The 11,976-nt window shown below is 42.6% G+C and overlaps 1 protein-coding gene across 1 annotated transcript in view; it reads left to right on the top strand.

Annotated features, from left to right (window-relative positions):
* Positions 1–592: 592 nt before the first annotated feature.
* The window catches only part of THRAP3 (thyroid hormone receptor associated protein 3), a 22,746-nt gene continuing 11,362 nt past the window's right edge, over positions 593–11,976 (top strand). The window contains exons 1-5 of the mRNA XM_028486384.2: positions 593–780; positions 5,350–6,255; positions 7,792–8,505; positions 9,450–9,622; positions 10,357–10,468. Of these exons, the coding sequence (XP_028342185.1) occupies positions 644–780; positions 5,350–6,255; positions 7,792–8,505; positions 9,450–9,622; positions 10,357–10,468 (2,042 nt within the window). The 5' untranslated portion in view covers positions 593–643. The remainder of the gene's footprint in view (positions 781–5,349; positions 6,256–7,791; positions 8,506–9,449; positions 9,623–10,356; positions 10,469–11,976) is intronic.

Here is an 11,976-nt window from a genome sequence, read left to right as displayed (position 1 = left end):
CAAATAAACAGATTTTAATTCTTTGATAAGATAAATAATATACATAGGTACTTGGTAATACTGATAAAAAAGAAGATAAAAGTTAGAAAAATACAAAATGGAAAGATATAACTATAGATGTAATGAGCAGATGTATGATTATATTTATAGGTGTAATACATAATTTTAGGTGTAAAGGAGATGGCAGAATCTCTCACACTTTAAACCTTTTCCTTTGAAGTAAATATTAAGGATATGCCTCATGGATTCAGGGTCCAGGAAGTAGGGAAATGATTAACAGTTAACTTAGTTTGCAAAACTTGTCTGCTTATTGAGAAAAGACTGTGTGCCCCAGTTTATCGATAGCTCTCCTCATTTTTGTCTGTGTTTCATGGTGTCCCCCAGTTAGAGTTACAGGTCATGTTTTCCATTTGCTGCTGTGGGTTGGTATGTTCGGAATTGAACTGCTTAGAAATCCCCCTTGGTAAAAGGGCAAAGAGTGTTTTGTTTTGTTTGGTTTTTAACAGTCATTTCATCTTTTTTGTTTGTTTCTAAGTGTCCATAGAAGTTCAAGGGACTCACTCATTTGCAAAGGGGCTCACTCATTTGTTTGATTCTATTTTCTTACATTAGGTGTAATTGAAAAGCGACCCTCTCTTTAGAGATGTCAAAAACAAACAAATCTAAGTCTGGATCTCGCTCTTCTCGATCAAGATCTGCATCAAGATCTCGTTCTCGTTCGTTTTCGAAGTCTCGGTCCAGAAGTCGGTCTGTCTCTCGTTCAAGGAAACGCAGGCTGAGGTAAGGGGGTGTGATTGTATAATGAGATAATCATTGATTGGTCAGTATAGGTCTCTGAAGATCTTTTGTTAGACCCTTTCTGTGAGTGTCAGATGGAGGTGCGGGGTTGGCTTGAGGTGGAGTGTTGGGCCGTAAGATATTCCAGGTCTCTTCAAATGTTACAAATCCAAATCAACTTTGATTGCCATGCTGTTGGCCTAATTCCTTTTCTTTCCTGCCAGCACATACTGTTTTTCATCCGCTGTGGAAGAAAGAGCATTTTATTTTTATTTAAGCTACTTGCTTCAAATCTCTACACCTGATTATTTTTCACTGAAGTATTTTTGGAGGCTTGGACCAAGGTTTATTTGCATCAGCAGCAAAGAAAGGATAGCTAAGAGGATTAGTAGTATGATCAACATTGCAAGGAAAAGAAACCTTAACTCACTAAAATAATTAAACCTTAAAAAACTTAATCAGGAGTCCTTTGTATATATATACCTGATACGCCAACTACTAACAAGCTGCATCTGTTTAGTAAAACACATCTTGCAGCTGCCTAAAAATCACTATTGTAGACATCACTTTGCCTTAGTAAATGTGCAAATAATTCTTTTGAATTTATTGCCAGTATTCTTTAGTCAGTTTCTACACCTTTAGTTGGATTATTTCCTATTTCAGCTATGTCTTGGAATATAATGCCAAACTTCCAGCATCTTTCCTCTTTTGTTGTGTTATGAGTTCGGTTTTTCATTCTTTAAAACTTTCTTTTGTGAGTAGATCAGAACCTGTTAGTAAATATAAGTTTCTGTATGTGTATTAGAGAAATATTGATGTACCTAAATGTTTAAATACCAAAAGGGGATCTTTGTACAATTTCATTCTTTTTGTCAGAGCTGCAGTAGGCAAGGAGACAATTTCTCAGTTTTACCACTTGGCGGCCCCTGCTGATTATTTTAGATGAGTATCTAGAGCCCTTCTCTTAAATGAATTATGCAGTTTAAAATAAACTCAGGAATAGTTGGTATTAATCTGTATTATTGATGGTTTCCATAGTCCTTCTTCTAAAAGAGTCTATAAACAAATGGTTGGTAGGCTTCCCCTCCACCCCCACCCTCCCAACAAGAATAAGTTAATTCTTTTTTTTAAATACATTTATTTATTTTTATTTATTTATTATTTTTGGCTGTGTTGGGTCTTCGTTGCTGTGTGCAGGCTTTCTCTAGTTGGCAGCGAGCAGGGGCTCCTCTTCGTTACAGTTTGTGGGCTTCTCATTGTGATGGCTTCTCCTGTTACGGACCACGGGCTCTAGGCATGCGGGCTTCAGTAGTTGTGGCACGTGGGTTCAGTAGTTGTGGTTCGCGGGCTCTAGAGCACAGGCTCAGTAGTTGTGGCGCACGGGCTTCGTTGCTCCGCGACGTGTGGGATCTTCCTGGACCAGGGCTGGAACCCGTGTCCCCTGCATTGGCAGGTGGATTCTTTTTTTTTTTTTGTGGTACACGGGGCTCTCACTGTTGTGGCCTCTCCTGCTGCGGAGCACAGACTCTGGACGCGCAGGCTCAGCGGCCATGGCTCACGGGCCCAGCCGCTCCGCGGCGGCACGTGGGATCCTCCCGGACCGGGGCATGAACCCGTGTCCCCTGCATCGGCAGGCGGACTCCCAACCACTGCGCCACCAGGGAAGCCCTGGCAGGTGGATTCTTAACCACTGCTCCACCAGGGAAGCCCAAGAATAAGTTAATTCTTAAATGGAATCTGTGAGAAGCCTGTCTGAAAATTAATTTCAGAGCGGAGATTGAACAAAAAATAGGTATGCATAAATGTTAATGACTTCCATATAGTGTAGAACAGGAAATTATAAACTTTGAGTCTCTCACTCAAAAGAAACACTCCATTTTTTTTTTTTCTTTTTTAAGATAACATTACACCTTGAGGGTAACCAATCCTAACTTTATTTTTCTCTCCCATTTTTCTTGGGTACACATTTTTATACCAAACTTTGTTTGAGACCTGTGCTAGGTAGAGTCTCTCTGTTGCCCAATTGTGTCAGAGTCTGTATGTAAGTAAAATTCTCTTTTATCTTCTCAAACCCCACCCCCACCCCCCAAAAATGAGGGAAAGTCCACTAAATATATCTACCTCAGGAAATTGCTGTCAAGGCCATAGGACCGAGCAGAGACTCTTAGTAAACTCCTACCTTGCACCCAGAGTCTTTTGATCTGGTTTGCTTAAATCTCAGTTTCAGCTCATTTGGTTCTTTAAAACTTAATCTAGTAAATGGAAACTAAATAATTGGTTCAAAAAGAAGAGGCTGTACAACCAAAACTGAGAGGGTAAATTGAACTGACATAACCCAAATTGAAAAATGTTAACCAGCTCTGAAGTATTTGTGATAGCTGGAGTTCTGGGCAGATCTGTCTGGACAGATTGCTTCTCCTTATTCTACAGATCATTTGGCATGGTCATCAACTTGGCAAATGAGGGAAAGATATCTTACGCAGGCAACATGTGCTGGGGTAGGTCTAGAGCCACTCCCTGTGCTGTCCTAAAACCTGGAAGATTATTTTAGAGGAATATCTCCACTAGAAAACATGTTTTTATATTTGAGTCTAGTCTGACTTCTCTGTTTTGTAGAAACAGATAAATTTGCCACTGGATGTTCAATTTTTAATTCTGGCTTATCTGTTTCATGATTTTTTTCTTTTGTTTTCCCTCTCCTACAAGGAAAGTATACTGTCCAGAGAGTTTGAGAAACCATGCCTTTAAATTAACTTAACTGCTGAGTTCTACAGAATTGGAGAAAATTGGTTGTTTCCTTGTATTTCACAGACTCTTGTATCCTTTTAAGTGACTTCTCATAAATAAATTAATTTGAAATCTGCAGAGAGTCATATTCCTGCATCTGTGCAGTGACTGCGGGTTTTGGATGCAGTATGCCGCAGGGCCCTCACTAGTAATTGGTGACAGAAGCAGCAGTAGCCTCTGAGGATGGGAACATGAATTAAACCCTCCTTAGTGCTGGTGGTGCATCACCTCCCTCAAGTACAGCCATTAAATTGGGTCATATTCAGTTTCATAGCTGCATCTGTCTCTCCCTTCTTTCTTATATGGTTACTATTTTCGAATGAAAAGTGTGAAAGGTAAGTTTGTTTTTTAAAATTGTACTTAAATAGCAACCATTAACAACCATCAGTATGCTGCATCTTCACTAGTTCTGTTGTTCTTGGGGTAGATAAAGAACCTGAGCATGGTGGGTAGTTAAGTAGTGGGAAACCAATCCCACTTTATCTTCTAAGTGTAAGTTTCTTTCTAAAAATAACATTCTGTTTAGTTGTTAAAACCTGTCACATTTGCATCTGTTTCCAGTTAGGTCTGATATGAGAAGCCCTGCTTATGAACTGAAGGGTTTTTATTCTATATGTAAAGAAAATATTTTCGGAGTTTTCTAGTAATTTTATATATTTCTAGTTAACTACTTAGGAGTAGTGACTAATTAATGCTCTATATCATAGTTGACACGACAGGTGGTATCAAAGAACCCCACTGGATTTTCTACACCAACAAATACAGTTTCTGGCTTTTTGATGGAAACAAAGCTCCCTGTCATTGACAAGCCTGGCATTTGTGAACATGTAATTTTTACAGTTAGGTTACTGTTGAATCCCCACCGGTCTGGAAATGTACCTTTGCTAAATTAGAGTTCTGTATTGTTAAATGAAGAACACAACACTAGGCTTTAGGTTGACCTTAAAGATGTGCAAGTGTGGGGCTGTTTTTGTAGTTCCTCTTTGCTACCCTGTTGTGTGTTTCGGTGTCTTATGGTCAGATGGTGCCCTCTTGTGGCACCTGGGTAAGACCTTGTAGTTCAGCCACCGAAACTTGACCTTCTAGATAATGAGACCATTTCCAGATTCCCAGTTTTTAAAAAAAAACAATATTTGTATGCTTTGCTGATCGGATTTCAGTTAAAATTCTTTTAAGCTTTGAACAGATGAGTTCTCTAAGTCCCTATTTAAGCATTCTTTGGTTTAGACCTGTTGTAACTTTTTTTTTTACAACCCCAAGTCTTAGTGGAAGCTAAGAAATTAGCCCTGCACAGACAGAGAGAGGTGGATAGGATGGGGAGTAAGCAGTGTGGGGCCAGAGGATCTGAATATTTACCTATCTGTGTACCACAGCATGCAGGGATCACTTCCAGTGACCCAGGGACCTACCTGTAAAATCCTCTGTGCCTGTGAAACTCTTAGCAATTAATATACTCTATTAAAATGGTGTTTGTTTAGTTTACTACATTAGGAACATTTTTATCTTCTCTCAGTCACTGTAGAAGTACATTTCCATTTAGAATGTGCTACAGTTTTAATGAAGCATCTCAGTGTCTCATTTGTTAAAGTGATTCTTTATTTTTATACTTAATGTGGCCATAAGAGTAGAATTAATTATTTAACTTTGTACCTTTCATTTGAAAACAACTGAAATTAAATGATACATAAGAAGAGGGATTTACCTCTTTGTTGGCAGGTTTTTCTTGAGTAAAAATGCTTGTGTCAAAAATTCAAACATTTCTTCCCTCCCCTGCCCCTCTTTCAGTTCTAGGTCTCGTTCCAGATCATATTCTCCAGCTCATAACAGAGAGAGAAATCACCCAAGAGTATATCAGAATCGGGATTTCCGAGGTCACAACAGAGGCTATAGAAGGCCCTATTATTTCCGTGGGCGCAACAGAGGCTTTTATCCATGGGGCCAGTATAACCGAGGAGGCTATGGAAACTACCGCTCAAATTGGCAGAATTACCGGCAGGCATACAGTCCTCGTCGGGGCCGTTCCCGATCCCGGTCCCCAAAGAGAAGGTCCCCTTCACCAAGGTCCAGGAGCCATTCTAGAAACTCCGATAAGTCTTCCTCTGACAGGTCAAGGCGTTCCTCATCCTCTCGTTCTTCCTCCAACCACAGCCGAGTTGAATCTTCTAAGCGCAAGTCTGCAAAGGATAAAAAGTCTTCTTCCAAGGATAGCCGGCCATCTCAGGCTGCAGGGGATAACCAGGGAGATGAGGCCAAGGAGCAGCCGTTCTCTGGAGGCACCTCTCAAGACACAAAAGCGTCTGAGAGCTCAAAGCCATGGCCAGATGCCACCACATACAGTGCTGGTTCTGCATCACGGGCCTCAGCCGTGTCTGAGCTGAGTCCTCGGGAGCGAAGCCCAGCTCTCAAAAGCCCCCTCCAGTCTGTGGTGGTGAGGAGGCGGTCACCTCGTCCTAGCCCTGTGCCCAAACCTAGCCCTCCGCTTTCCAGCACATCCCAGATGGGCTCAGCTCTGCAGAGTGGTGCTGGGTACCAGGCTGGGACACACCAAGGTCAGTTTGACCATGGCTCGGGGTCCTTGAGTCCATCCAAAAAGAGCCCCGTGGGTAAGAGTCCACCGGCCACTGGCTCCACATATGGCTCATCTCAGAAAGAGGAGGCTGCTGCTCCAGGCGGAGCAGCCTATACAAAGAGGCAAGTATCTTGTTTCCCCTGTCTGGTTGTTTTTATCTCACCAGCTGGCAGTTTAGTTGTAATGTGATCTGTAGAGCTCTGATTAATGGTAATAAGGTAATCCCATTTCCTCAGCTTTTCATTTAGCAAACTTTAAAGCATCACCCAAGGAAACCTTTAGCTTAACTCTAGTTTTCCTACCTTCCTGAATTTGTATTGCAGCATAAAGTTTCTTTAGACTACTCTGCAATGATGTTTTCACATTTAAAGTTTGCCTTGGATTCTACCAGTGTAAGCCAGAGAACAGTAGAGATTTGTGGGTCAGCCATCAAAAAATGTGGTCTTTACCAAAATGAATGGCTGTTGGAGCTGTTAGACCCTCTAGGACCCACCATCTCCTGTGATCGATCTGTGTCAGTCCATCATGGTGAAGAGCTGCACCCTCACACCCTCACACCCTCCAGTTGAGGAGACTGGGCAGAATGGGAAAGTCCAAGCCTTAGTCCAGGAAGACCTTGTTTTAAAATCACAAAGTGGGTGTATGTCCCAGTAGAAGCCAACCAGGCTGTGTTAGGAGAGGACATAACAGTGTCTCTGTCTTTCTACCCTGGGGGACACGGTGAGTTGGAACTTGAATCTTTTTTGTGTGGTTGGATGGATTGGGGTGGCAGAGACATAACAGGGAATTTGTATTGGGACCAGGTTGTTAAGAGAGCCTTACAGAGCAGGTGGTTCCCCTCCTGCCCCCACCTTTTCCTTTTATTAGCATATTCTTTGCTGCCCTGCTGTCCTTTGGTTCTTTTTTGCCATATTAATGCAACTATAACATGATCAAACTTTTTCCATTCATGGTACACATGAGACGTTCAGAATCTGTACTTTGCAGCTTTCAGTAAGTCTGCTTTGAAATACAAGTTTTGTTCCTTGCCAGGACTGTGAATCTCATTAGAACACTTGGGCATGAGCTCTGCTTTTCCATAAGAATGAGTAGGATGATTTTTGCTCCCTCCCCCAATTAACATGTATTCTGTTTTTATTTGTGTTTGCAGTATATTTCATACTTAGATCTTCTAGGTGACTTGAAGCAAATTTGAAGTCTCTTTTGAGACTTGTATTTCCAAATGTGAGTTGTATAAAAGCAAAACAGTCCAAGGTTGAACATTCTATGTTAACTTTGCTGAAAGCAGATTTTAAGTGACTGAGTGAAGGTTGGATAAGACCTTAAATTTTTTTTTTCCTAGACCACTTACAGGTAAGTAGGTTTTTGTTTTTCAGTATCCTAAAAATTGCCTTTGCTGTTTTCTTTTTTGTTTTTGTAATACACAACTCCATAGACCATATAGTTTTCTCTTAAATGCCAAGTTCAAAGATCTGTGAAGAGCAATTTTTTAGAAATTAATAGAAGGTAACCAAGACTCCTTTCGTAACACTGGAATCCACAAGACATGCTTGTTAGAGAAGCAAAAACCTAAGACCGTACGCACATGGTGCTAGTTTATTTTAAATCAAGTTGCTTAAGAAGCCTCTTGTGTGTCTCCCTTGTGTTTTCATAACTAGGTATCTAGATGAGCAGAAGACAGAGAATGGAAAGGATAAGGAACAGAAACAAACAAATACTGATAAAGAGAAAATGAAAGAGAAAGGGAGCTTCTCTGATGTGGGCTTGGGTGATACAAAAATGAAATCTGATCCATTTGCTCCCAAAACTGATACTGAGAAGACTTTTCGGGGTAGCCAGTCTCCTAAAAGGTATAAGCTCCGAGATGACTTTGAGAAGAAGATGGCTGACTTCCACAAGGACGAGATGGATGATCAAGATAAAGACAAGGGTAAAGGAAGGAAGGAATCTGAGTTTGATGATGAACCCAAATTCATGTCGAAAGTTGTAGCAGGTGCAAACAAAAACCAGGAGGAGGAAAAGTCAGGCAAATGGGAGGGCCTGATGTACGCACCTCCAGGGAAGGAAAAGCAAAGAAAAACCGAGGAGTTGGAGGAAGAGTCTTTCTCAGAGAGATCCAAAAAGGAGGATCGGGGAGGACCCAAGAGAACCGAAAGTGGGCACAGGGGATTTGTGCCTGAAAAAAATTTCCGAGTGACTGCTTACAAAGCAGTCCAGGAGAAAAGCTCATCACCTCCCCCGAGAAAGACCTCTGAGAGCCGAGAGAAGCTAGGAGCCAAAGGAGACTTTTCCACGGGGAAGTCTTCCTTTTCCATTACTCGAGAGGCCCAGGTCAATGTCCGGATGGACTCTTTTGATGAGGACCTTGCAAGGTGAGCCGTAGTCCATCTTGACCCTCAGGGCTTTAGTAGCCTAACCTCTCTCCCTGAGGTCATTCTGGAACGAGGACAGGCCCATCATGTATTTCCCCGCTGTCTCATTTTCAGTGTGGCTACCCTCGTGGCTCTGTTTTCAGTGGAGAAGTGTACATCACTGAGCGGTTGTATGTTGGGGGCAGAATCATAGCAGTGGTGAAGTGTCTTTTTAGACTGTAGTGACTGGCTTTTTTTGATGCTGGGTCCCCTCTGCTTCTCTCTTGCACTCTATTCATCACATTGTAAGCCCCCCCGCTGGCCCCATTCCACCCCCCTCCTGTTGCCTTCCTAAATGTGCTTGAGATGTCTTTTGCCTGTGGAGCCATGCAGGATCCATTTTTCCATTCTTAGCTAAGTCACAATATCTATTATTACAGGCCTTCATGAAATAATGTAACAGTTTTAAAGTTGGAGCTGGGGGCAGGACAACTTCAGGAAAGAGTGATGAGGCCCAGGCTGCTTTTTACTTGGTGTAAAAACTGCAAAGCTGATTGGAGGTCTCCTGAACAGCATTCTAGCCACATCCCACTCTTGCTGCATTGTGTCGCTTCACTGAGTGGCCCTGGATGGCCAAACTAGTTGGTCTTTTAAAACACCTTCCTGTTTTTGTCATCTGTTAAAACTAGCAGAGACCCCCAGAACAGAATCACTGAGGTTTAATGCTTCATCCTACCCATTTGTTCCTATTAAATTCCAACGGGGAAGAGGGAAGAGAGGGATCTTGGATGCCTTTTTCCATAGTTATGGTGCATTGAGGTTACTTTTTACTTTGGTAGGAATTAAAAAAGGAACTTTACAGATAAATTTAACTCTTTTAAAGCACGCTTTTCATTTTTAGGATTTAAACGTTCTGACTTTCTGTGTATCTTGTTACATTGGGCCTCCCTGTGTTTCTTTTTCAGACCCAGTGGCTTATTGGCTCAGGAGCGAAAGCTTTGTCGGGATCTAGTTCATAGCAACAAAAAGGAACAGGAATTTCGATCCATTTTCCAGCACATACAGTCAGCTCAGTCTCAGCGGAGCCCTTCAGAACTGTTTGCCCAGCATATAGTGACCATCGTTCACCATGTTAAAGGTGAGTCCAGACCCCAGCCTGCTCAGGCTCCCTTTCCACATGCTTAGCTTCCTCTCTAACAAGCAGAAGCATGAGTGGGGGAATGAGGGAATCTATCAGGGATCTTTATCTCATTGATAGGGGCCTTTGAAGCTAGGGGCTAGCTTGAAGGAAATTTCTTCCAGGGAGAAGTTTCCATTTGTTAATTACAGAGCTGAACATTATGAAATGCTAGTGGTAACCTGTGATCATGAGAATAGGTAAAATCCTTCATGTGAAGGTTTAAATTGCTGGAAAAGGAGGTATGAAAGGTGGCTTTCCCAGCCCCTCTGTCTTTTCCTGTCTAGTAGGTAGAATCCTCTAGAGGCTTCTTGTAGAGCTTGGGGTATGGCTATCTTCCCCACATTATTTTGCCATCTCCTGGGCAAATGGAGGTGGACAGGCTGGGAAATGTGATGTAGAAGCTGGGTTTGGGCCAGTTACGGTTCCATCTGAAATTGGAACTCAAGCAGGAGCTGGTGCTCTGAATCAAAGGATAGTAAGCTCTAGCTTCTCTCTTTGTATCCATGTCCTGCAGTGGAAATCAGACATTGGATTTTGTCTGAACCAGCCATTTTTCCTTCTTCTTCCTAATATGTTTTTTATATGGACTTGACTGCTTTAGTCACATCTCTGTGGTTGCAGGTCCATGCACACGGGTTGAATGTTGGTTGTGCCTTTGATAGCCTGATATGTTTTTCTTTGACTCCCCACAGAACATCACTTTGGGTCCTCGGGAATGACATTGCATGAGCGCTTTACTAAATACTTAAAGAGAGGAACCGAGCAGGAGGCAGCTAAAAACAAGAAAAGCCCAGAGATTCACAGGTGAGGACCTCAGCCTTACACTAGAGGCGATCCTAAAAGTCTGCTCATCAGATAATAAACTCGTCTTGTTTTTGCAGCTTGTTAGTTGCATTATCAGCAGAATTTAAGGTAACGCCCTCCAGACTCTAGGATAGTGGTGGTTTGTAGTGGAAAGGGTATGCTTTGATGACTATAAGTTTCTCACTTTGGGCCTGAGGAAAACAGCCCTTTTGGTATAAATGAACCCTTGTATTCTTGGGAGCTGGCAGACAGTAACCCAAGATCACTGTGAGCTTTCTTTACATAGAGTAGATGTTGTTTCTTTAAGCAACCTATGTATTTCATATATTAGTCCTTCCTTTGGAAGAATTTGCAGCTGGTGGGGGCTGGAGGTGGGAGAGCTTATAGGATTATGTCAAAGGGTTTAAAAGCCCAGAGGTTTAAACATTCAGTTGTGGGAGTCTATTCATTCAGCAAATAGGGACTTTGTCTAGAAACAAAGTTGGTCTTTAATTATTTAATAGTCAGCTCTTGAACCTTTGCAGTAGGTGGGAGGACCATGTTTGCACAACAGTCTTGGATTTAGGGTCTTTGGGATTTATGTCATGCCAGGCAGTTGTTTCTCACTTAGAACTCATCCTATTGGTGAATAATGGGCCATTATATTTTATTTTATTTTATTTTATTTATTTTATTTTATTTTTTTGTGTGTGTGGTATGCGGGCCTCCCTCTGTTGTGGCCTCTCCCGTTGCGGAGCACAGGCTCCGGACGCGCAGGCCCAGCGACCATGGCTCACGGGCCCAGCCGCTCCGCGGCATGTGGGATCCTCCCAGACCGGGGCGCGAACCCGGTTCCCCTGCATCGGCAGGCGGACGCGCAACCACTGCGCCACCAGGGAAGCCCTATTTTATTTTATTGTATTGATTTTTATTGTATTTTTTTAAATATTAAATTTTATTTTTTTGGCTGCGTTGGGTCTTCATTGCTGCGTGCGGGCTTTCTCTACTTGCGGCGAGCAGGGGCTGCTCTTCACTTCGCTGCGCAGGCTTCTTGCAGTGGTTTCTCTTGTTGAGGAGCACGGGCTCTAAGCACGCGGGCTTCAGTAGTTGTGGCTCATGGGCTCTAGAGCGCAGGCTCAGTAGTTGTGGCACATGGGCTTAGTTGCTTCGTGGCATGTGGGATCTTCCCGGACCAGGGATCGAACCTGTGTCCCCTGCATTGGCAGGTGGATTCTTATCCACTGCGCCACCAGGGAAGTCCCAAGGGCCATTATATTTTAATTCCCAAGATGAAAACTGCTTTTTGAAGTTAGCAGGGCATAAATAATCTTGATGTGAATTTGAAATTATAGGCACGGCTGTAGGTGAGTCTGTTTTCCTGGCTGTAACGGTACTGGGTGGAATAAGATGTTTTTTCTGTTTGAGTTTGGAAAGTTGAGAGAGTGAGAGAGAGAGAGAGAGTGTGTGTGTGTGTGTGTGTGTGTGTGTGTGTGTGTGTGTGTGTGTGTGTGTGTGTGTGTGTGTGGGTG

Source organism: Physeter macrocephalus, unplaced genomic scaffold, assembly GCF_002837175.3.
Source record: "Physeter macrocephalus isolate SW-GA unplaced genomic scaffold, ASM283717v5 random_889, whole genome shotgun sequence".
NCBI lineage: Eukaryota > Metazoa > Chordata > Mammalia > Artiodactyla > Physeteridae > Physeter > Physeter macrocephalus.
This window is presented reverse-complemented; position numbering and strand designations above follow the sequence as displayed.